We start from the raw sequence: 23,978 nt of genomic DNA on the forward strand, positions 1-23,978 counted from the left end.
GTAATTTGCTTTCAAGATATTTTTTGGATTTCAAGAATTCTTTTTAAAGCAGCTTTCTTTGAGGAAAAATATCCAGTGTTAGCCAGCCTTGCATTCTGACACTCCAGCAACATTTTGCCAAAATGTCCACAGAAGCAAAACTATGTCATCAAGCTGCAGATGAACTGAAAACCAGTGTCAGTCAGTGTGTGGACAGGCACAAGTTACCAGGTGATCGTCACTTTGACGTTTGCTGGTCTCATCTCCTGTGTTGATGACTTCAAAACAGATTTTAAACTTTAATTTTTTTAATTCAGGATAATGGATAATGGATAAGGATAATCTTTGAAATAGGTGGGGGAAAATAGACTCTGACAGAAGGAAAAAAGTTTTGGCAGGTGATTTTTTTTCCAGGATCATTTTTCTAAGTTTTTTCATCTATGAGAAAATAATTGGAGTAGGATTTTTCAATTTAATTTTTTAAAATACTTTTTTCTGTGGAATCGGATGAGGAAAAAAGTTCATCTGGAAGAAAACTATTTAGAACATAGTGTATTTGTAGCCTCTTGTGGCCAAAATGAGTGTTACAACAATAAACAAACACCCGTCAAATTTTTTTCCCACCTGTTTCACAGATGAAAAAATAAAGAAAAAAAATATCTTGGTGAAACCCTTTTTCCACCTGTTCTCAAGTCATAAACACAGGAGAGAAAACAATTTAAATCAGACTTGAAAATGGATCAACAGATTTCTTTTCACTTGACTTCTGTAAGTGACACTGCAGACGTGCAGCAGCTTCTAATCGACTGAATGGAGGTTTGTTTTTACCTAACAAGGCTCCTCTTTAAACACAGGTACTTGGCTAGCATGTTCAGTAAGGTGCGGCAGGGTAGCTTGACTGCAGTACCTCTGAGGTTGGACGGTTGTCAGGTTTTTTTTTGTCCCAAGTGGACCTTCCATAGCCAGACCTGGGTCAAATGATATTTGATTGAGATTCATACCTTACTGAATGCCAGATCCAAAGAATTTATTCTTTATTTCTGCAGAACATACAAAGGTCCCAACCAGGAGTAAATAATCTTTTTAAAGATCTGGTATTCAGGACTAAATAAACTCTTGGGGAGCCTTTGCAATCTTCTCTCACTAACTGGTTTGTTGCTGACTACTCTGTTGACAGATTGACAGATTATGACAAAATGATTTTCAGTTTTAAAGGGGAACATTACAAGAGTGTTTCTCAACAATAAAAATGGACATTGCTTTGTAACTTTTTCATAAAAGCCTCTCCATGAAATAATTTATCTGCAAATACTATTTGACCCCAGCAGGTCGACTCAGGACGTGTTCTCTTTTTGTTTTACAACCTGTGACAGACTCATGAACTCCCAACAATGACTGTTGTCTCGTCTCAGCCACAGAGGTACTGCACTGATGTTTAGTGCGACGTACACATCTCTGCCTTTGTTTGTACATGCAGCGTTTTGACAGCGACATTTTGAATTGTTGTTTCCTGTTTTGGGTTTGTTTTGAGTTGTTCTGTCTTTTGTTTTTTTGTTTTTTTCCTGATGTTGCAGAAAGATTGTGAACGCACAGAGCGGGAGTCGAGTTTGACACGGATCATGTTTAAAAGTGTGAAAATAAAAAAACCCTGTTGTTGACGGCGGGCCCTAATGTGAATAGGTAATGGAAGGTGTGGAAAGAGATTTCCCTCAGACTGCGATGGTCTAACAGTAGTTATTGTAAAGATGCATTTGCTTTGATTTTCTTTTTCCCGCTACATTGGAAAAAATGATAAACATTTTGTCATTAAAGATTACCTGAATGAAGCGATTCACTGAGTGTCCCTTTTAAAATATTGACAGTTCTGAATAAATGGCTGTTATAATGCTTGTGTCCCACAGGAGCCCTTCAGCCTTTTAATTAGTTTGACTGAATATCTTAATATGATTAGTAACAAATGGAGCTGTGTAACTATGCTGCTAAATCATTGGGTAATATGTGTCACGAAAATAAGGCTTTAATTTTGTTAAATTCTGCTCTAAATACCCAAATGACCTTTGTAATTAAAATTAATCATTTTCTTTTTCATGAGTCATATTTTCTAAATTAACTGTCTCTTTAAAATAATGATTAAGTTAGAATTGAGAGTTATCAGAGCACAAAGTCTTTTGTTTGACCAGCAGGCCAAGTCATTTTATTTATAGCATGAAACTAATAGAAGCAATCATATCTCAAACTTATCAATATTACCACAGATCTGAAAGCAGACAGAAAAAGTGGAAAATGATAAACAGTTTAAAGCCTCCCTCCAGACATGTATTCAGACATACACAAATAGTCTGCTTTGGACAGTAATGTATGCTATGGAGGTTTTTCTGCAAAAAAAGAATAATTTTCTCATTAAAATCTTGTTTTAAAAAAAAGGCATTATTTCTACCTTATCCAAATTTCCAGAATTTATGAATATGCAAATTATATTCATTTGTAACATTTCCCTGCTTGACAACAGTTGTGTCCTGCTTCACTGTGAAGTCCTTCAAGTTTCTACATCACTCTTGTACAAGTTGCCAGTTTGCCACAGGATTGACTTCTAAGACAGTTGTGATGTCACAAATCATACTTGGAGCCCCGCCTCTTCAAATCAGATTTTCAGTGACCATGTAGAAGCTTCCCACTTTCAGCAGATGAATGTGAAAACATCTTTCTAGTGTCAAACTCTACATGTACGTCATTCTGTTCTGTGAAGCTCAAACATCCAACTGTAGGAACAAGAAGAAAAACTAATATTTTTAAGTGGGGGGGAAATTTAAGTAAAGAGATAAATACTCCAAAGCACATTCTACATTTTGTTTTACAAGCCCCAATTCCAAAAAACTTGGGTAAAACCTAAATATAAACACTATGCAATGATTTGCAAAGACTTTTCAACCAGTATTCAATTGAATACAGTGCTGTGATCCGTCATCTTTTCTTTTAACGACACTCAGTAAGCATTTGAGAACTGAGGATTCTTTTGAAGTCTTGAAAGTAAAATTCTTCCCCATTGTTTGATATACAACTTCAAGTGCTCAACAGTCCGGGGTCTCTGTTGTTGTATTTTGTGCTTCATAATGCACAACACATTTTCAAAAGGAGACAGATCTGTACCGCAGGCAGGCCAGTCTAGTAGCTGAACTCTTTTACTAAGAAGCTACAGCGTTTTAACTCATGCAGAAGACTTGGGATTGTCTTACTGAAATAAGCAGGGATGTCTCTGAAAAAGTCATCTGGCAGCACGTGTCCATCTACACGGTCCTTTTCCTCTTTAGCCTGGAGGTCACGACGTCCATGATTTTCAAAAACAATCTGAAATGTAGCCTCATCAGACCAAAGCACGCTTTTCCACTTTGCATCAGTCCATCTCAGATGAGCTCAGGCCCCAGAGGAGTCTGCAGTGTTTCAGGATGCTGTTGATATATGGCTGTCACTTTGCACAGTAGAGCCTTATAAAAATGTGTCTTAAACAAAGTGTTCTGTTTTTTCCCGTTTGCTTGGTTCCACACCCTGTCACCCTCAGCAGCTGTCACGCCACTGTTTTCTTGGACCTGATTCAAGTCCACACAGCAGCGGCAGAAGCTTTGTGTATGCTTGCTGAGTTCACGCACATAGCTGAGACCTGAGGCATCGGGCCTCTCAGGAAATCACAAGACGTTTCCGAACTCGCTGGAAATTCCTGTGAGCTCTGTTTGACAGTTACAGTATGGAGGCACTCGGATCAGTTTAGGAAGGGAGAGCACTGGAGGTGAGGAGATGCTGCAGGGCTTGTCTTTTATGAAATATATATTTGGACAGCTAAAACCAGCTGCATTTAGCTTTGAAATGTTGGCAAATAATGCATTTTAATGCCTCCTCAAAGGGCCGAGTTGTCAAAACACCAACACTCATTGAGAGGTTTTGTTTTTATAACCTCTTTTCTTCAGTTACTATAACATACCAGTTTTATTTTTATAGCACTTCCTGTCAAATATAATGTTTCTACAAGTGTCAAGTTGTTCTTCGTTGTATCCTTATCCATCAAACCTTTGACCCAGTTTGACTTGGATGATTAGCTGCTTGAAACCGGAGCAGGGAGACCTTCAGGAAGACACCATGTAAGCACTGGTGTTAACTATGTGAAGCTGCTCAGTGAGGCCCCTGACCAACACAGCTCTCTCTGAAGACAACAGTAAACAGAACAGACTGGGGAAGCACTGCACTCCAGTGGCAGACACGCTGCAGTGCTCCTGCTCGCTGGCGTTTCCTTAGAAATGTGTCTCCACAATCACCATGGACTCTCGTTTACAGGAGCGCCATATTTTCCACAGTGAGCTTCACAGTATTCATGTTCGTCAATGAATATTTCTCAAAATGTTGTCAAAATGTCAGGGTCATTTAGCATTAAAACATGAAGCCAAACCATCTTCTTCAATCCTTATCTAAGTGCTCTTACTAGCAGTCTTGGGATGTACACTACCTGACCAAAAAAAAGTCACCATCTGGATTTAACTAAACAAACAGGTAAGAGTCTTTCATTACTGCAGTGATTAATATGTTTCAGCAGGTAACAAGTTATTTAACCCTAACTGCTGCAGTGAGGAGCTTCTCATTTCTTAAACAACCATGTCAGAAGACATATCCTGTGGACGTGGAAAAGATGTTACTCTGTTTCAGAAGGGTCAAATTATTGTCCTGCATCAAGCAAAGAAATCAACTAAGGAGACTGATGAAACTACTAAACTTGGGTTAAGAAGTGTCCAATTCATTATTAAAACCTGGAAGGATAGTGGTGAACCGTCATCTTCAAGGAATGTGGTCGAGAAAAAATTTAATGATCGTGATCAGAGACTAAACAGCTGTGTAAGTTAAGAAAACCACTTATTAGTGAAGCTAATTGGAAAAAAGGCTTCAGTTTGCAAACTGCAGTTTGTCATGTGGTCTGATGAATCCAGATTTACCCTGTTCCAGAGTGATGGGTGCATCAAGGTAAGAAGAGGGGCGGGTGAAGTGATGCACCCATCATGCCTAGTGCCCACTGTACAAGGTTGAGGTTCAGCAACGTTATGAGTCCAAAAAATGAGGTCAGCTCTCTACCTGAATATACTGAATGAGCAGGTTTTTCCTTCAGTGTTTTTTTTCTTCCCTGATGGCACGGGCATATTCCAAGATGACAACGCCAGGATTCATTGGGCTCAAATTGTGAAAGAGTGGTTCAGGGAGCATCCTGAACCCATCCAGTATTCCTACTGGCTCATTTACAAATATAACCTGTATAATTTTTTTAGAATGAGGTTTAACTTTTATTTTTTTTTTTTTACCCGTTCAATCATTTTGGGGAAGTATTTGTGATTGTTATCATACAGAAAGTTTTATTTTTCTAACTCTGTTTTAGGTATTGCAGTGTGTTTAATTACCCATTGATATTTTTGTCCCTTTTTTGTGCACACAGAGAACATGATTGGTTGCATACCGATGACCACTCCCTATTTAAGTCGGCTTCAACACAAACTGCTCGTCTGATGAGGGTCTAGTACTGAAACATTAGAAATAAATGTTACGTTTCAAGTTAGACAGTGTCCTTTTGCAACCATACAATACAACATAAAGTCATAGTTCACTGACCATCACAATCACAATACCCTGCTATTTAATAACATCACCTGTGGTAGCTCCTACCTGGAAATACTCACATCATTTTAAGAGAGAAATTGTGTATGTTGTACTCCACAACATTTCTTTCATGACTGTAAATACTTCACAGTTTTTTTTTTTAAAAAAAGCATGCATTAAAAAAGCAAAACAAAACATAAATTGTACTTCTGCTCATTACCACCATGTACCACTGGTGGTATGCAAAACTCCCTCTAGTGGTACATGGAGGAATGTCAAGATTGGTGTAAGAAGTTTGAGAAACACTGGCTTATTAAACTATCCTGAATATAAAACAGTTTGACCAACAGCATAACAAACAGCAACCATAATACATCTATACTGTACACAGATGTTCTGGTCAAGTCACTGACTGCAACAGTCTAAAAACATTATAGATGTGACTTAAAGGAAAAAAAACAGACTCTCCCAAACAATGGAAGTGACTGGTGACAAACAAACAAACAAACAAACAAACAAAAAGAACTGCTCTTGAAGCAATATATAAAAAAAATTTCTTCCTCCTCTTATTTTTCTCTCTATGCCTGGCCCTGAATACTCTTCTGTACATGAGCTTTAGAAGGACAGTGACATATTTTTTAGCCTTTAAATAGACCTCTGCTAAGCTGCCCCCCCCCCCGCTCCCAGTGTTTATGCTAAGCTAACTTCCCTAGCTGCTGTCTCCAGCTATGTATAGTACAGACATCTTAAATGATGAACATTTCCTTTAAGCTTTTGAATTTTTGCTGTGCAAAGAAACTGAATTAAACTGGAGCAATGTTCTTTAAATGATTCTTGTCTTTCAGAAATGGATGCTGGTATGTGTAAAACAAAGATGATGAGACATGAATTGATGGCAGTGCATTGAGTCAAATACAGGAGACCATAATCTAGATGAATGGAAGAAATCATAAAACTTCATGTACAATTGATTGCCATTTAGGTTGATGTGACTATGTGCCAAATGAACATTTCAGTTAACCTAATTAGATTAAATAAAGATTAAATAGAAAGATTAAATAGATGTAAATGTCAGAAGTTCATTTAATTCAAGTTTTTAAAAAGAAACAAAGAGCAGAGGGCTGAATAATGAATAATTTAGGTGATGAATCATGTCACTGTGTGCAGTCTGAATCAGGTAAACAGTAACTCATGTGAAAGTAAAACCCTCCTGAGCCCTGCTTCCTCCTCAACAATGCCTCCTCCACTCCTCCTCTTCCTCCATCTTCCCTATATGGAACCTCAGAACACCTGTTCCCGGCCAATCCAGACGCAGTGAGACACGTTGCTCCTCCCACTGCAGCTGATGGCGTTACCATGGGTTACAGGGTGGTGGCCAGCTCCGTCTCCATCCCTCCGGTGAGGAGACTTTCCTCCTCATCTCCTCAGCATCCAGCACTGCAGCAGCTTTCACTGCCAGATAAAGACACACTGTGTGATCCAATGAATCTGGACCGTCCTCATCAATAATCAGCAGTAAATCTCTGCTCTGAGTGCTCAGGTGCCAGATTGGCTTCTTTGGATGCTGCGTCTGCAAAATCAAGACAGCTGTTGTGTGTTACAAATAAAAAACAGCTGTGTTCATTCTTTATTTATGAAGTTTAAACAACTGATCAGACAGCGAACACAACCTGCAGACACACACAGCTATAAAATACAGCTGAAGCAATTCCAAGTAATTAATGTTTATAAAGCACAGTCAGTGACCTGCAGTGTTTGACATAAATGTCTGTTCCTGTTTGTGCTGTGCTTCCACACATCTTCTGCAAGGAAGAAATGTGGCTTAATAAAGTCCCACTCAGATCACTTCTTTCACACTTTGTGCAGTTAAAATTATGACTTCGAATTTAATATATTTTTTTAGTACTGGGAGAAATTTGACAAAAATGTGTTTGGATATATGTTTTAGAAATTCTCCTTCAACCTCTAAGACTCTGAGTGGGTTTGGCAGCCGAGTCCAGCAGGCGCACAGAGGCACCATGTAAACAAGCGAGCTCTGGTAACTGTAGTTTACAAGTCAGCGACACACAGTGTTTTGTTAACAGGGGTGTTGAAGTGTGAGGAACGCTTAGCATCTAAACTCAGTGATGACGACATTTGCAGCTGGGTTTTTGTGCCGTTCGATTTGCTACAGCTCGCTAGCTAATTACCTAGTGGACTTTTCCTCTTTTGGATGCTGGCCTTTTTATTTTGTTTGTGACAGCAGTGATGTTGCTACTTAACATAAAACGAAATTACTTGAATGGGGTCATTCCTATGTTCCCAGCATCCTCTGTTTCCCAGTCCTGTACAGTACATAATGGGTTTGGGTTAGAAGTTGGCAAAGAACCATAAACTGCATTTTAAATAGTGGACAGTGGAAGTGCCATAAACCTGCAGTGTCACTTTTAGCTTAACGCTAGCATCAGAATGGTACTATACTGAAAGTGCTGTGATGACAGTGCTAACATGCTAATGATTGGCTAGTAAGTAGGAATGTATGTACAAAATTTTGATGCCAATCCATAAAACAGTTGTTGAGATATTTCCTTCTACCTGAAACACATCACAGATGAAGTGAGTAGGATTTGTCAGTTGATGTTTGTAAATGCACCACATGACAAGCGATTGTTGAGTCTCATTCCCAGGACGTCAGTAACGACATTTTGGGTTGGTAAAGTGTCCAGAGCACAGCAAAATAATGAGAAACGATGAAGGTATGGGTGGAGGGCGGGGTCTCTGTAGATGCAGACGGCGCCACACAGTTCTAGTGGGTTGTAGGAGATGACTGAGAGGGATTATGTTTGTATGAGTGTATACGTTGTTTTGTTTTTTTTGGAAAATCCTGCATAATGTGCCTTTAAAATATATACTGGGCTTCAAAGGATAAATCTGGATTATCCACTGTGCAAAGCTGGCAGCTGTCCCACGGCTTCAGACAACAAGGTTCCCTTGTAGCCATTCTCTTTGTTATTTTCTTCTTAAATTTTAGTTTCAGTTAATTTAACTGGATAAATGGTCCCATTGAGGCTAGAAAACTCTTGCGAGGAAGATGTGGCCAAGATAACAGCATTAAAAGTTGCAGACTATTGACTGATGGGGACCCACAGCTCAGTTTTGCCCCAGGGTCTTCAAGCGGTTTAATCGGGGTAGTGTTCAGGGAGGAAAAGCAGGGAGCAAGGGAGGGAAGGCGACTGAAGTGAGTCATGTCCTTCTTTTCTATCAAATCTTCACTTTCCTACTTCTTTTTCTCCTTTAAAACATGATGCATGCTGTTTAATTTGAATTCTTTTTATATGTTTGGATCAAAATGTTCCCTGCAAAAATCCAGCAGTTATTAAATTAGCTTCATTCAGATTGACAAACTGGTGTGTAAACTGAACCAGTAATGTAATAATCTGATGAGCAGTTCCAGTATGTTGCCATGAGAAGCTGCAGCAGATTAGAGAGTCCACTCATAGTGCTGATCTCACTACTTGTCCTACATCTGTTCCTGGATGCCAGGACCGTGCCCTTCCTGTCCAGAGACCAGACTCTAAACCCCCCCAACCCCCCACCCCACCCCGCCTCCTCCAACTGTTTATCGGGCACGCTGCCAACTTTCCCTTCTAATTATCTAACACTACCCCCCTGTCTCTGCTCTCAGCAGGGGGACGTTTGTTTTGTGTTGTGGAGTGAGAAGGGCGGGTGGGGGTGTTAGTGCACTGTCTCAGCCTTTGGGCGTGGCTGCACCTTCAACATTTTCACTTTTCACAATTCACCTCTGACATTCAGACATCAGACTTTGGCGTCCTCTCCAGCAGAGATGACCACCCCCCCCACACACACACACAGAGAGCGGCCCTCGCAGCCCTCTGGGAGAGGAAATAGTAGCAGCAAAGCCATTTGCTGCCCACCACGTTGTTATGGAAACTGGGCCGACATGGACTCTGTGTTAAAATGTTTTCCATGGCCACTCGTGCAAGAGAGGTTTTGTCTGTTAGAATGTGAGTCAGGAATTAACAATGTGTGTTAGAGTAAGCGGTTCCTGCCTGCTCTTATTGATCACCATGCAGCACTGATTTATTTATACCTCACAGCCATTAATACTCTGTGAGCCTCAGCTAACAATGGAAGTTATCCATCACTAACCATAATTAGTGAAGCTACATGTAACTTTAATTTAAGTTCATGGAGGTAAATATTATGTAGGATTTTGCCAGTTGTCATGACTCTTTTCCTGTAACTTTACATGTTTATTTATTACTTAAATAATGATACTTCAATAAGATAATCAATCAATATGATTATCTTATGTACAGTTCTTAGAAGTTAAAGGACCAGTGTGTAGGAGTTAGTGATATCTAGTGGTGAGCTTGCATATTGCAAACAGCTTTTCTCTTCCTCTACTTCCAAGAATAGAACCTCACACAAACTGTGAAAGGTCAGTGTTTGGTTTGTTTGTTCTGGGCGGTGCAACATGGTGGCCTTCATGGCAGAGCAGCTGGGTTCTCTGTAGATATAAAGGGCTCACTCTAGGGTAATGATAACACAACAATATTATACACCATTTCTTTTATATATATATTTGGGGCCTTTATGCCTTTAATTTTTATGACAGCTGAAGATATGGGTATGATAGTCAATCAAAGCAATAAATTCCTCAGTGCTGCTAAACTGGCTGAAAAAGCTGTGGTCTCCTGCTATGAAATCTATTGTTCTTCCTGCATCCATTGATGTCACAGTGATGTCACTGGTGTTAAGGAAGAACTACAGGCCATTTCAGGTTGGATTTCTGGTCTCCACCTCTGGGTAGGCAGGGGATGCACCAGATGAGCATTTTTTATCACCTAACACTATGTTTTGGCCAACAAAATACCATGCAATACCTAAAGGCTACGGTGGTGATACACAGCAACTTGTCTGTGAGAGTCAGAAGCTTGCACACAATGCATCATGGTACATGTAGGCACCACCAGCATGACTCAGCAAGCAAAAGAGCTCAGCTTCCTTGGCCAACATAGGACGCTATAAGGAATTTTGACTACATTCACTATTAACACAAACTGGACATCCATATGAAAAGTGCTGCATATCCCTTTAAATAAGTTTTTTTTAATATATGAAGAAACATTGTTGCTTGTAAGAATACTTTCTGGTGTCCCTTTTATGTTACCCTAATGTGGTGATGAGGAAATCTTTCAAAAAGTCACATGACATTGCCACATCTGATTCATGACGCATGTTTCTGCAGTAAATTATAATATTTTGAATGATGCATTGTGTTTACAATGTGTGCTTGATGACTCAAAGGGTGTTAAGAACTGTAATTAAACAAGTGTTACAGTGGCACTAAGAATTACACGCCTTCAGAATGCTGTTAGGATTTATTTAGAGTTCAAAACTAAGAATTACATGCAGAAACTGTAAACCTTAAGGAAACATGTAGTTAGATAATTACATAAAACATGTTTTCGAGATTTTGTACTAACGCAGAAGACATGCAACACCCACTGTAAGAGCCTGTATCAAACCACATCTGTAAGTGAGTAGTCATGTCTTTTACTTTCTTGGATGCAGAGCGAGAACTGATTAGCAAGAATTAATAAGGTTGCACCACCCTCTACTATAATGAGTGTTAAATAACATGGTTGGATGTGTCACTGGAGCCCACATTATATAAGAAACACACACCTCACTCTACATACTGAACACATTTTGCACTCAGTATAGTTTAACTGCAGTGTGGTACACTGTGTGGTTGCAGATGTATATGCAATAATAGCATAGTGCATTGCTCCGCTATATAAAAGCAGAGAGTAAAATGCATCAAATTGTGAGAGAATGCAATCTGATTGTAAAAAATGTCAAGTTTGCAAACTCTGAAAACACCGGTGTAAGCAGAAGTTTGCAGGGTAACAGTCAATATTAGAAGTGGATTGGGATTTACTGGATAGTGAGAAATTCTAGCTGTTTTCAGTGGTAAAACTGTGTAAACTGGATGGAAATTGAACTAAAATAAATATCAAAATAAGTAAAATAATATAATGTGATGTGCAATCATGACCCCTGTAGACTAATGTTGTATCCACCACTAGAGGAAGGTTTCTAGGCAGAATATTTTACCTGGTGCCCAGACAGATGTTTAGTGTTTAAATGGGTAGGCTACCACAGCCATAAAGTTAGAAAGCTGTGGGTCAAACTCCATAAATACAGGTCATTCTACATTACATATCTACATTTCCCCCATGATGCAACCTATAGCATCATTTAATATGACTGCCCCTGCCTGCTATTATCTGTCAAACTTCATGTCCCCAGTATTTAACGCAGTTTTTCAGGTTTTTAATCTCCAAACGCCAACACAGATAACCTTGATGGTCACTATCACTCTACACTGTATTTCACTGTATTTTCCATCCTGTCCATTATACTCATATGTCATTATTACCAGAAATAATGTGTTTATGATTCAGCATTTTCTCTGTCTTTTACCATGTGTGCCATGTAGCTGCCGAGACATCTGAGCTTCTCAGTGGTTAACATCATCATCATGTCTTACAGTAAACTGCTCTGCTATTGTACATATTAACTTACAGTGTGAACTGTCAGAAGAATACATCAGATATGTTTTTTAAAGTAAAATAGCATCACGTTCTTACAAGGCAGCGTTTATAAATTGTAAATTGGCTTTAATAAATGATTTGTGGTGTCTTGTTGCTTACTGGATCAGCTATAAGCCGTTAACAATTCGGGTTGTCAGTTTGTGAAAAATCTGTCTGGCTGCTTTATATTCTCCTCCAGGATCTCTGCAGAGCATCTGGGCCAAAATCACTTCATTAACACTTCACACTATTCACATTTGTAACTATAATACTGGTGGCTAATTAAAAGTTAGAAACCCATCATGGCCTTTTTTTTAAGGCCCTGAAACTTAACTTTCACAAACACATTTTTACTTAGAGTGATGGTGTTCTACATGAATGCACAATTTTCTGCCAAAGTAACAGTTTTGGTCATTTGAATATGGAGATATTTATTTTAATTTTATTTCTTTTTTTCTGTGTGCAGAAAAAACAGTGATGTCAGGAATCTTTGTGAAGCCAATCAGGATTTAGCAGCATTTGTGTCAAAGCGTGTTGACAGGATGTTTGGTCGCTGGCAGTCACACCCATTAACTTGATGGAGGATATCACAGCTTCTCAAAAGTAAAGCCAGAACATCTTGAGTGCCCCCTAGTGGCTGGCTGCCACCAGATGGTCATAAACCCCTCCCCCTCCATTTTAGCAGAGGGGACATGGGCCAAACTGAAAAATCAATACCAAGGAATTTGTTTCCCCCTGATGTTGGATTCTCTCATTTTAGGTAGTTCTTATCATGCTGATGTATTTTTACTTCATGGTTCAGATATGTTTGGTTTTAATTAGTTATTAGATTGATTGACAGCTGAGCTCTGCTTGTAATTGAGTCAGCTGAGATCTTGATACTGCAGCTACAGACTATGGTCACCAGATCAAACCACACCCACACAGTCTGATACAGCAGATTAGCTGAGTTTTACTTGTTGAACCCTTAATAAATAAAAGCTGCTTGTTTATCTTATTAACTTTGTTTGCTTCTTATTTAATCATGTTATCAGGAAATTATTACTAACATGTAACTGCATATATGATGGCTTAGCCTTTTAGACATTCTAGAAATAAACCAAATGTGATGACAGAAAAAAAAAGTTCAGCATATACAGTATAAGTTATTAGTCAAACATTTAGTCAGAATAAAAACCTTGCTGTCCTTTCCCATTCATTTCATTTAACTTGATTTAATGTCTCAGTCTTGGTTTGTATTTATCTATAGAAAACTGTCCATGAGACATGCAGCTCACACAATATGACTGGGTTTCACCAACAAAGAAAGTGTTAGTTCTAATCAGAGTTTAGCATAACTAGGTTTAAAATGAGTATAACTTTAAGATTCCAGATTTAAAAATTAAGCAGAGCTGCATTGTACAATAAAGAACTAAATATAAAAGCTAACTTGCTAAGTATAAAGAAAGAAAAGGAAAGGAAAGGGAGAAAGTGTTAACCTTTTGCTGCTTTGTATTGCCTCATAAAATGTCACACTGTTTGCCAGTTAACTAAAAAATTGACAAAACATTGCATTGATTGCTAGCTAGCTAAAAGTTAATAAAATATTACACTGGTGGCCTACTCATGATGACTCGGCAGAGAAACTCTAATTTCTCCTCCTTTGAGAAAGATTTGTTGACTGAATTAAGAAAACAATATGAACAAATAACAGAGAATTAAAAAATGGACAATAGCAGAGTCAGAAAAAAAGAGACAGCAGCAACTGACAGACTGTTTTAACACATCAGCTGGAGTGAAAGAAAGAAGAGATGCATCATAAAACATTCAACATATTTTAGTTGAGTCTGTCAGATACTCAATCCATCTCAAAAAGCAGCTATTTTAAACATTGAATCTTCTCAAGTGTAACTTTAAAGTTCATACTAGATCACAGTTTAATGTTTGGGTACAACAGAATGAAATTGAATCTATGTGTAGAATAAAAACAAAACCAAAGTTTAAGAGAGGTTTAAATATAATCTTCTTTTACTTTTAAGGTAGTTTTTAAAATTTGATACCAGTACTGTGGGATCATGGGAGTTGTTGTCTTCTGTTAAACAATAATTTACATTTAGTAAGTTTGTTGATGTAGAAAATAATAGACAAATATCAAATGATAGAAAATTGAAAAACAGACAACTTCACACTAAGTAAAAAAGAGATGCAGCAACTGGCAGACGGATCAATTAGTGAAAGCAAGGAACTTAAACTTTGAGGAACTTCCAGCTGCTCTTTATTCTTTAACAACTTTACAGTTTGCACGTTAGCTAAAAAAAAAATACCTGCCATCAACTGGAAGACTGTTTTAATGGATGAACTGGAGTAAAAGACAGACGAGACACATCTGAAAACCCTTAACTTTCCTCAAAGAAGTTGAAGTTATTTTGCTCAGTCCATCTCAAAAAGGCAGGCATTTTATACGTTAAACTTCCTCAAGTGCAAGTTTAAGGGGAATACACATTTTAAACTGGAGTTTAAGATTTTGGTGCAAAAGACTAATTTTTTTTTTCTTTTTTTTTTTTTTTTTAACTAAACTGAAATTTAAATAGGGCTTTGAATATCATCTTAACGAATCTTTTAAGGTAGTTTCAAAGTTTGGTGCAACATAATATAAAGTTAGAACATGATTTAATCCAGTTTGCAACCAAGCTTATGAAACAAAACTATCTTATCTTCATCTTAACTTACTTTAAAGAACGTGAAATTATTTTTTGCACAATCAATTTAAAAAAGGCAGCCATTTCAAAGGTCAAACCTATTCATGTGTAAGTTTAAAGTTAACACTTCATCGCATTGCATAAAGTTTTGGTGCAAGAGAATTAAATTTTATCTATATTTAGGGAAAAAGCTAAAGTGAGGTTTAAAGAGAAGTTTAAATATAATCTTAAATAATCTTTTAAGGTAGTTTTAAAGTTTGGTGCAACATACTATGAAGTTAGAACATGATTTAATCGTGTTTAAAAATTAATTCTTGTCGGTGCAACCCAGTTTATGTAAGCAAAGCTGGGTGAAGGTATAAAGTGTTGTGTGGGAGGCAGGGTGTGGTGCTGAAGGGACAGCGCCCTTCATTGTCGGACTGGGTGTGACTTTTGGAGGAACTCTCCATGGTGCTGATCGCCTCTTGACCTCAAACTTTGTGCCAGAAACGCCCCCCAGAGACACATATAGGCTGCAGAAGACATTGCTATAGCATGACACGGTTTGACTTATTTGATTACACAGCTTTCAGACTGGCTGGCAGGCAGGTCACTGTGCCCTGATGGATTAGAGCTCTGGAGAGCGAGTCTTGGAGAGCTGTGGAGAGGAGAGTCACATCTGATGCGCGCCAGCCTGTGGACGGGTTCACACAGGTAATCCCCCCATTTTTATCGGGAAGCATCCTCCTCCTGTAGCCTATTGGGTGTTTATTTTGACACAGGCAGACTGTAGGTCTCCCCCCTCATATGCTGACTTATAAGTCGTGAAATCGGCTGCAGGCTGGAGGCTAATTTAGACTCATGAGTAAGCAATTCAAAACTGTTGGCTGATGTTGAAGGGGGATCAGAGACAGAGAGAGACAGCGTTTATCTTCTTCTAATATCAGATCATATTTAGGTGGAATCACGGTGCGTTCAGGTCTCTACAGTGGGAGTGTTTTCATGCAGCGTTATTAGCCTTACAGATTTTTTTTTTTGTTGTTGCGCTTTTTGTCACAGTGCGACCACCTGCTTGAGAACCGGCAAAAAGGCGGTGGCTGTGCAGGCAGGCGTGCTGAGCGGAAAACACAAGGAGCATCTGTGCGAGCTACTCCCCGACGAAACCACCTCACATTCCCCCCCCTCCACCGCCAGGCATGTCGACCGCCGGGGAAGTGCCAGCCTTCTTCAAGAGCATGGGCTCCGACAGCCCGGCCAGGCCCAGGCAGAAATTCTGTGGCATGTTCTGCCCGGTGGAAGGATCCTCCGACAGCAAGACGCTCGACTTTGATGCGCTCTCGGCGTGCAGGGGAGGCAGCAGGAGTGACGGGCGAGTCATTGACCGGCAGACCGACATCTCCCAACCGAGGAAGGTGGAGATCAGGGAGAGCACAGGGAAGGAGGCTCTACAGAATCTGGACGACAAAAGGGTAATTTTTTTTATTGTATTTTGCATGATTATTATGTATTATTTCCTATCTCTTTCTCTCAGTCTGTGCATCTTTTTTGTCTTTTTTTCCCCCTCTCATCAGTCATCCATCATTCATATATTTGCACAAATCTGCGCCATTTTTAATCTATAAATGTTTTAATTACTCATTCGAGTTTATTTAAGCTTGTGTGTAGGCCTGCTAGACAACTTGCTCTGACTACATTTCCCAGGAAGCACTGTGATGTAACAGAGATGCAGGGCCCACCATGCAGAGCTGCCAGAGGGAGTGGCCCCTGTTGGTTCTAGCTTACACTAATGTTGAATTGATCCCCTCTGCTGCACAGTGCAGCTGGCTGGCCGATTATACAACCCTGTGGAGTGTGTGTTCATGAGCTGCTGAAGTGTCCTTGAGCAAAAGACTATAAATACCAACGTCTGAATGAGAAAAAAAAAATCTGCATCAAGGTTAGCCTGGTTGAAAGTGTGACACACACATGTGAGCACACAGCTCTGGACGCTTCGTGATGTGATGAACGGTTGGAACGTTGTGTTGTGCATTTAAAGCAGGATTCATTGAATCAGTGGGATTTGTCTGAGCTGTTATTAAACGCATCAGGAGAGTTGATTGTGGAGTCTCATTCTCAGGACGTCACATACTGATGTTTTGGGTTGGTAAAGCGTAAATGGGGGAATACAGGCAGAGGGCAGGGTCTCTGCAGATACAGACACCACAGACTCTACTGTGGGAGGAGGGATCGCTGCAAAAATGGCCACTTGGATGCTCCTATGGTCAAAAAAACATCATAAACGGCCTTTGGTGTGTCCCAGTGTCCCAGAAAATGTCATAAAGTGCCCTCTAGAGTGTCCTTCCAGTGGACAAAACAGGATAAAGTGCCCTCTAGAGTGTCCTTCCAGTAGAAAATGTGAAAAAGTGCATTATGACTTTCAGCACAATGGTGCCCCATCACATACAGCTGGTGCCCTTTTGATTTTTTATGCCCATGCCCCTCTGACAGCCTGAGTTCACCATTGGACGCCACTGCAGACTTTTAGCAGATCATAATTGCTGGTTGAGACGGATTATACTTGCACAAGTCTACAATTTGTTTTAGTAAAACATTGCATATTATGCCTTTAAGTTTTCTGACAGTACAGTCGAGGGTGTGGAGCTCTGCGCTGCATGACTTGCAGGAAAATCTGTCAACTTTTCTGCTGCTGCTGCTTCAAACTCACTGTCCAGGTTTTACAGCTGGGTGGTAAACTGTGGCACTAACGGCATCATCACTGCTTCCTTTACTTAATATTTAAGCACTCAGGATGCAGTTAAAAGCTTTGGGTAGTGGTGTGGTGTATCATGGAGTCATGTTTCATATTGATTGGAAGCATTAGCCAGACAATCTGCTCTTTACCTACTCTGTGGTACATGTGTAGTAGTTTCCCCCCTGTTCTCTGATAAATGAATATACATTTAACATGTTTGATATGCTGCTCTATATTAATAATAAAAGAGACAAGATTGAGTGATGAGATGTTTAAAGGCCTGCACACATCTCAGGACCGTGCTTGATAAAAAAAATGACATAAGCAGACTGCAGTGGTGGAAAGTAATTGAGTACCCTACATTTACTCAAGCACTGTACTTAAGTACAACTGTAATTTGCTTTTTCTGGTACTTTACAATTCTACTGAAATACTTTCAGAGGCAAATATTACTATATTAAGTACTTTTTATTCCACTACATTTATATAACTTGAGTTACTAGGTTGCAGACTCAGATTAATGACACAAAATATAATAAACACATACATTATGATGCAGTATAGATTAATATAAAACTTTATTGATCTCCAGGGTAAAACAAGTTACCCTGCAGTATATAAAGTCATTAAAATAAGCTCCACCTGCACTAGCTGCAGCATTTTAATGACATGAATGCATCAACTATTATAAGCCAATAATGTAATGTATATTACAGTTTTATGGACCAGTTTTTCTGATGAGTATGTTTATTTTTACTTTCGGTACTTAGTAGTTAGTATATTTTGATGCTGATACTCTTGTACTTTTAAGTAAAATACTGAATGCAGGACCTTTACTTGTAACAGAGTATTTACACACTGTGGTATTGCTACATTCAGTAAAAGATCTTCTTCCAGCACTGGCAGACTGCAAAGCTCAATATTTATATGCAAGTTGAACTGTTGATAACTATCTCTTGCCTCTCTCACCCTTCTACTTCTTTAAAGGAAGAAACCATCTAATAAATTGTGTTCAAAAAACACAAGAAATATAAAAGACACCCTCTCTCAATCCAGTACACTAGTGTGAATGGTTAGCTAATATTAACAAGCTTTCTATTGCTCTCTAACGGACATTTCTGAGTCAGTTTGTTGATTTCTTCTTTATTTGTGTGCTGTGAACCAAAGACACAGTAAGAAAAGTTCATAGTATCTCTATGAATTAAAAAAATAATTTATCGACCATACTTTGTGATTGGAGCAGAGGCTGAGTTTATTAAGCAGTAAGATATTGCATCTATTTTACTTTGATGTTAAAAGGGTGGATTCACCCCACAATTTAAAAATATACTTTTCCTCTCACCTGTAGTGCTATTTGTCCATCTTGATCATTTCGATGTGAGTTGTAGAGTTTTGGAGATTTTATGGAACTAAATATCACTCAACTTTTGGTGCTCAAAGTGCCAAAAAAATACATTTGAAAAACTCAACAGCAATGTCGCTTTCCACAAATAATGACCCGGTTAATCAAGATAATCCACAGACCTTGTTCTGAGCAGTCTCATGTAGGAACAGTTCTCTTTCTATGAAACTACACTTGCCAACTGTATCATCAATCTCTGATTTAGAGACCCACAACTCTACTGTACCTGTCCCTGCAATTTTGTTTCTTTGCATTCAGTAATGTCACTGCAGCAAATATTGTGAGGCAAAATTAAAAAAGTGTAGTTATAAAGTTGACAATACAGAGAAAACTCTCCAGAGAAACAGAATTAAATAAGCATTGAAGTTGCGCTGCTGTGCCTTGTGCGTAAATGTACACACACATCGTCTCTCTTACTTGGTGCTGTTAACCAAATGTTAATTTTTAGACCCACCCAAGCTGTGGATTAACTGCAGCACCCGAAGCTGTAGCTGTTGCCCACGCATCACTAATCACCACGCTAGCTAGCTCAGTGGTGCTAATGTTCCAGGACGTTATGTGCTCACATTATGTGCTTTCACGAGCCTCTTGTCCACGCTGCACGCTTCCTCCTGCACAGTGATGTGGTCGGTGGGTGTAGTTCAGCAGAAAGAAAACAGTTCCTACATGAAACTGCTTAGAACAAGGTCTGTGGATTATCTTGAGTAACCGGGTCATGGTTTCTGGAAAGAGACATAGCTGTTGAGTTTTTCAAATGTATTTTTGTTTTGTTTTGTTGTTTGAGCACCACAAACCGAGTGCCATCTAGTTCCATTATATTGCAGAGAAAGCAGACATCTCTGTGGACGATATCTCCAAAACTTGGCATCTCACACCAAAACAGTCTCAGTGGGTAAATAACAATACAGGTAAGAGGAAAATATATAACTTTTGATTCGGGGGTGAACTGTCCCTTTAACTCCTCTCAATCTCATTTTATTCAGACAGTATGAAATATCATACAGGCTTCTGCAGTGTGTAGAAAATAATTTACTATGCAAGTCAGTTGTTTTATTTGTTAATAGCCAGTTTGTCCTCAAACAGTGGAAAAGATAAATCCCATCACCTCTGCTGTCCTCTGTGACCCCAACAAGTGTTACTTCTTGTTTCCAGTCACGCCCTGAAAACTGTATTGGGGCTGTTTAAATCACAGATAACAATAGAGGTACAAGAAAACTGTTGAAACAAGTTCATTAGAGCTGGAAATGATCTGCTGTGCGCTGGCTGATGTTGTGCTTGCTGTGATAAAAACTTAGATTTAGAGACAGGGGAGCAGATGTAGTGGCTGTAGTTAAGATGGCTGCTGGCCGTTTCTTCATTTGTTCACTTGCTGCACTCTCTGCCTTCACTAATCCATCCGAAGGAGAGCAATTGATGGCATTAGTGCCTCTCCTGTCAATGGGAGCAGGGCGAGGCTCTGCGCATGCTCCGTGGGGTTCTTTTATGGGGAAGAGGCTCGCACAGTGGTCCCTCCCTCCTTCCTCTCCCCTCTCTTGTCTGACTCCGTCTGGGAAGGAAAGGTTTGGTGCATCGGCGGAGACCCGGGAGCTGGCTGCCTGGCAGGACGCGATCCGACCGGAGTTGAGAGATAGTTTGATTCTTTAAGGAATCGACCCGGCTTCTTCTGCTTCTTCTTCATCATCATCATCCTCGTTTCAGTAATCCCGTCCATCCCCGTTGCATTGATTGCGGTCCACACGGCGCAGCGCAAGACGAAGCACCGGTGAAGATGTCTGGCTACCAGGGCAAGAAGAACATCCCCCGCATCACAGTGAGTGTCTGCCTGGTTTTAGCGTGGAAGTAGCTTAGATTAGATCCAGTCTGGTGTCTGGCCGGTGTGGGCCTGTGGGTGCGGGGTGTGGGTGCAGGATGTCACCGGGGCGCATGGTCCCTGCGCCGCCGCCGCCGCTGGCTGCTGCGTTCTCAGACAAAATCTGAGCTTCTTAAAATGCATTTTACAGACGCATCAAGCTTTTATTGTGAAATCTGCAACGTGAGACGCGCGCTGGGGTCGATAGATAATAAATCAATGAGGCCAGGGGCGGACAGTGTGGTGGTGAGGCTGAAAAATGTGATTTTTTTGCAGCATCTTTGCGACAAGTGCTCATGTCCGCGTAAAACCGAGCCACCACTTAACCCTAAATATGCATCTGTGCTGCAGATCCACTCTCAGTGTGTCACTCTTTGTCTGTGCATGCATGACAGTTGAGATTTCACGCCGGTGGTCTTTGTTAGGCGGTGGTGTGTCTGGTGGCCGGGTATCACTGCACACCAACTGGTGGGGCAAATGCTGCCCTGCATCCGCTCTAACGCTTACTATACCCGGCTGGATTTTACCCCCAGGCTCTTCTTTCACCGCCAAAACCGGCTTTTAATCATAGAATCATATTTTTAGAAGATTTAAAGCCACATTTCTGGTGTCACTACACATTATTTCCCTGAATTCATAGAGCTGCAGGGATGGTTGAATGGAAAGTAGAGAATAGGGAGGGGAAGGGAGGGAGGGGAGCCAGGGGAAGGGAAGGGAAGGGAAGGGAAGGGAGGGGACAGTGTGGGTCCTATTTCCTCCCATGTTTCTCTCTCAGCTGTGTAATGAAGGGAAGATGTATGCAGGCAGCAGAGCTAATCAGGAAGGAGGTCACTGTCTGAGTGGAGGGAAATAATTGGGTGAAAAAGTCAGAAATGGCTCAGAAAAAGCACAACAAAAGCCTGATGGGGGGAGTGTCTTATATTTGTCTTTTTATACAAATATGAGTAAAGGCTCTGAGCAGATAAAAAGATGCATTTCTATATGAATCATTGGGCTTATACTTGTCTGGGAACAGGCCAAGGGGCCAAGTGTTCGGGGGTCCACTGGGCTATAGCCTCTGTGCTGAAAGTGATTGGTGTTAGATGCAAAATCCAGCACTTTTTATGTGGATGTCCAGTCAGTGCTGATGCTAAATGTTATCAGTTGAAGCAATAAATTCTTCAATGTGTGATATATACTGAGTAAGAAATTGAGTTTTAGTGCTCATTGAGCCATGCAGCAGTGCCTACATGTACCAGGATGCATTATGTTCAAGCTTCTGTTGCCGTGTATCACCACCCTGACCTATAGCTATTAAAACATAGGACAAAACATAGTGTTAGGTGAAAAAAATACTAATCTAGCAGAAATCCATGCTGAAATAGCCTGTAGTTCTTCCTTAACAGAAATGACATCACTGTGACATCACTGGATGCAGGAAGAACATTACAGCAGAAGAACTCTGTTTTCTCTGCCAGTGTAGCACACACTGAGGAATTTATTACTTCTATTGACTACATTTACCATCAGCACTGACTGGACATTCACATGAAAAGTGGTGAATTTTCCCTTTAACATATCAGTCAAAAGTTTTTCTGAAAAAAAAAAAAAAACAATCCAATTTCCAAATTCATAACAAAGAAGCTCTAATTAGGACCATGACATGATGTGGGTGGGGTGGCAGCTGTTAGGGGCTTTTCAGGCATCTGTGCCCAGGGGTCCACTGTCTCAAAAGCCATTCATTCTTATTGATCATCTATTAGAAGCAATCTAAACCTCCATCCATCCTGCACCTGGTGGAGGTCATGCAGACAGCACAGCCAGCAGCTCATCTCAGACTGAACAGGACACTTAAAGGCACCAGAGGACATCCTAAGATGAACTCATAGTTCTGCAAAGAGACGTGCAAACGTCTCTGTAGACTCACACAGACAGAGGTGTTATGGGTAACTGTAGGTCACAGGCACTGACAGCGGAGCTGATGTGCACGGCTCCCAAATAGCAGCAATGTGTCCTGCAGCTTTGCGCATCAGACAGGCTGACTGGTTGATCCAATTTCTGCCTGGAGGTGAAATGTATTGTTTAATTATTATCAGAATTGACTGATCTGTTCAACATTTTCTTGATTATCAGTGAGTTTTTGGCTTCATAAAATCTCAGCGAATGATGAAAAATGTTGATCACTTCAAAGGCCAAGGTGACATCCTCAAATGTCTCAGTTGATATTCAGGTTACTGTCATAGAGGTGTAAAGAATCTATAAAATATTTACATTTGAGAAGCTGAAATCCCAGAATTTAGACTTTTGTTTTCTCAGAAAACAACTCAAAACGATTAATCGATTATCAAAATAGTTGGGGATTAATAGTGGACAACTAATTTATTAATCATTGCAGCTGTAGTGAAAGAAAAACACACTCACCAAAGGTCTCCGTACAATACCAGTGCATGTGCTTATTTATGGATCTTGGAGATACACATTCCAGCCTTTACTGTGCTGAAAGCAATAGTCCATTGAATGTTTTGACAGCCATTTTGCTAATAATAACTGTTTGGTCAAGAAAATAATCCAAATATTATTTTTTTCACCTCTCAAATGTGGGGATTTGCTACTTTTCTCAGTGTTGTATCACTGTGACTTGAACAATCTTGTGTTTGGGACTCTCAGTCAGACAAATCAAGCCATTTGAAGATACGTTCTGGGAACTTGAACAGAGCATCTTTCTCTATTTTCTGACAATTTATAGACTAAACAATACATTAATTCATTGAGAAAATATTCAACTGATGAAGCGATAATGGAAATAGTTGTTAGGTGCAGCCCTACTGTGCACAGTGCCAAGAGAAGAGATATTGGAACAAATACAAAAAAAGGCTTATAGCAAGTGTAGAAAACAAATCAGAAAGAGAAAAGTCTTTAAATCTCTCTGATATCACATATTTTGATTGTTTCTAAGGGCAAACAGTCTCGAAACAAGTCACATATGATGATAAATGATAATTAAAAGCACACTGTGTTGATATCATGTTGTCTCTGTAGAAAACAGACAGCACTTCAGGTGAATCATTTTCCTCTCAAGTCTCTGGAGAGTGCTTGAGATGCAGCAGCTGGTTGGTGGAGAGATCAGAGGATTAGTAGGGGTTGTAGTCCTAAC

The 23,978-nt window shown here is 39.8% G+C and overlaps 1 protein-coding gene across 2 annotated transcripts in view; it reads left to right on the top strand.

The window, feature by feature from the left end:
* The first annotated feature begins 16,045 nt into the window (after nt 1-16,045).
* The window catches only part of dpysl2b (dihydropyrimidinase like 2b), a 41,081-nt gene continuing 33,148 nt past the window's right edge, over nt 16,046-23,978 (top strand). The window contains exon 1 of one of the 2 annotated variants that reach the window (XM_084746716.1): nt 16,046-16,332. In XM_084746716.1, the coding sequence (XP_084602842.1) occupies nt 16,060-16,332 (273 nt within the window). In that variant the 5' untranslated portion in view covers nt 16,046-16,059. Of the gene's footprint in view, nt 16,333-20,449; nt 20,807-23,978 lie in introns of those variants that run through there. The other variant, XM_084746717.1, reaches the window with a different exon arrangement.

The sequence above is a fragment of the Lutjanus erythropterus genome, chromosome 20 (assembly GCF_056507025.1).
Source record: "Lutjanus erythropterus isolate fLutEry1 chromosome 20, fLutEry1.hap2, whole genome shotgun sequence".
Lineage (NCBI taxonomy): Eukaryota > Metazoa > Chordata > Actinopteri > Lutjaniformes > Lutjanidae > Lutjanus > Lutjanus erythropterus.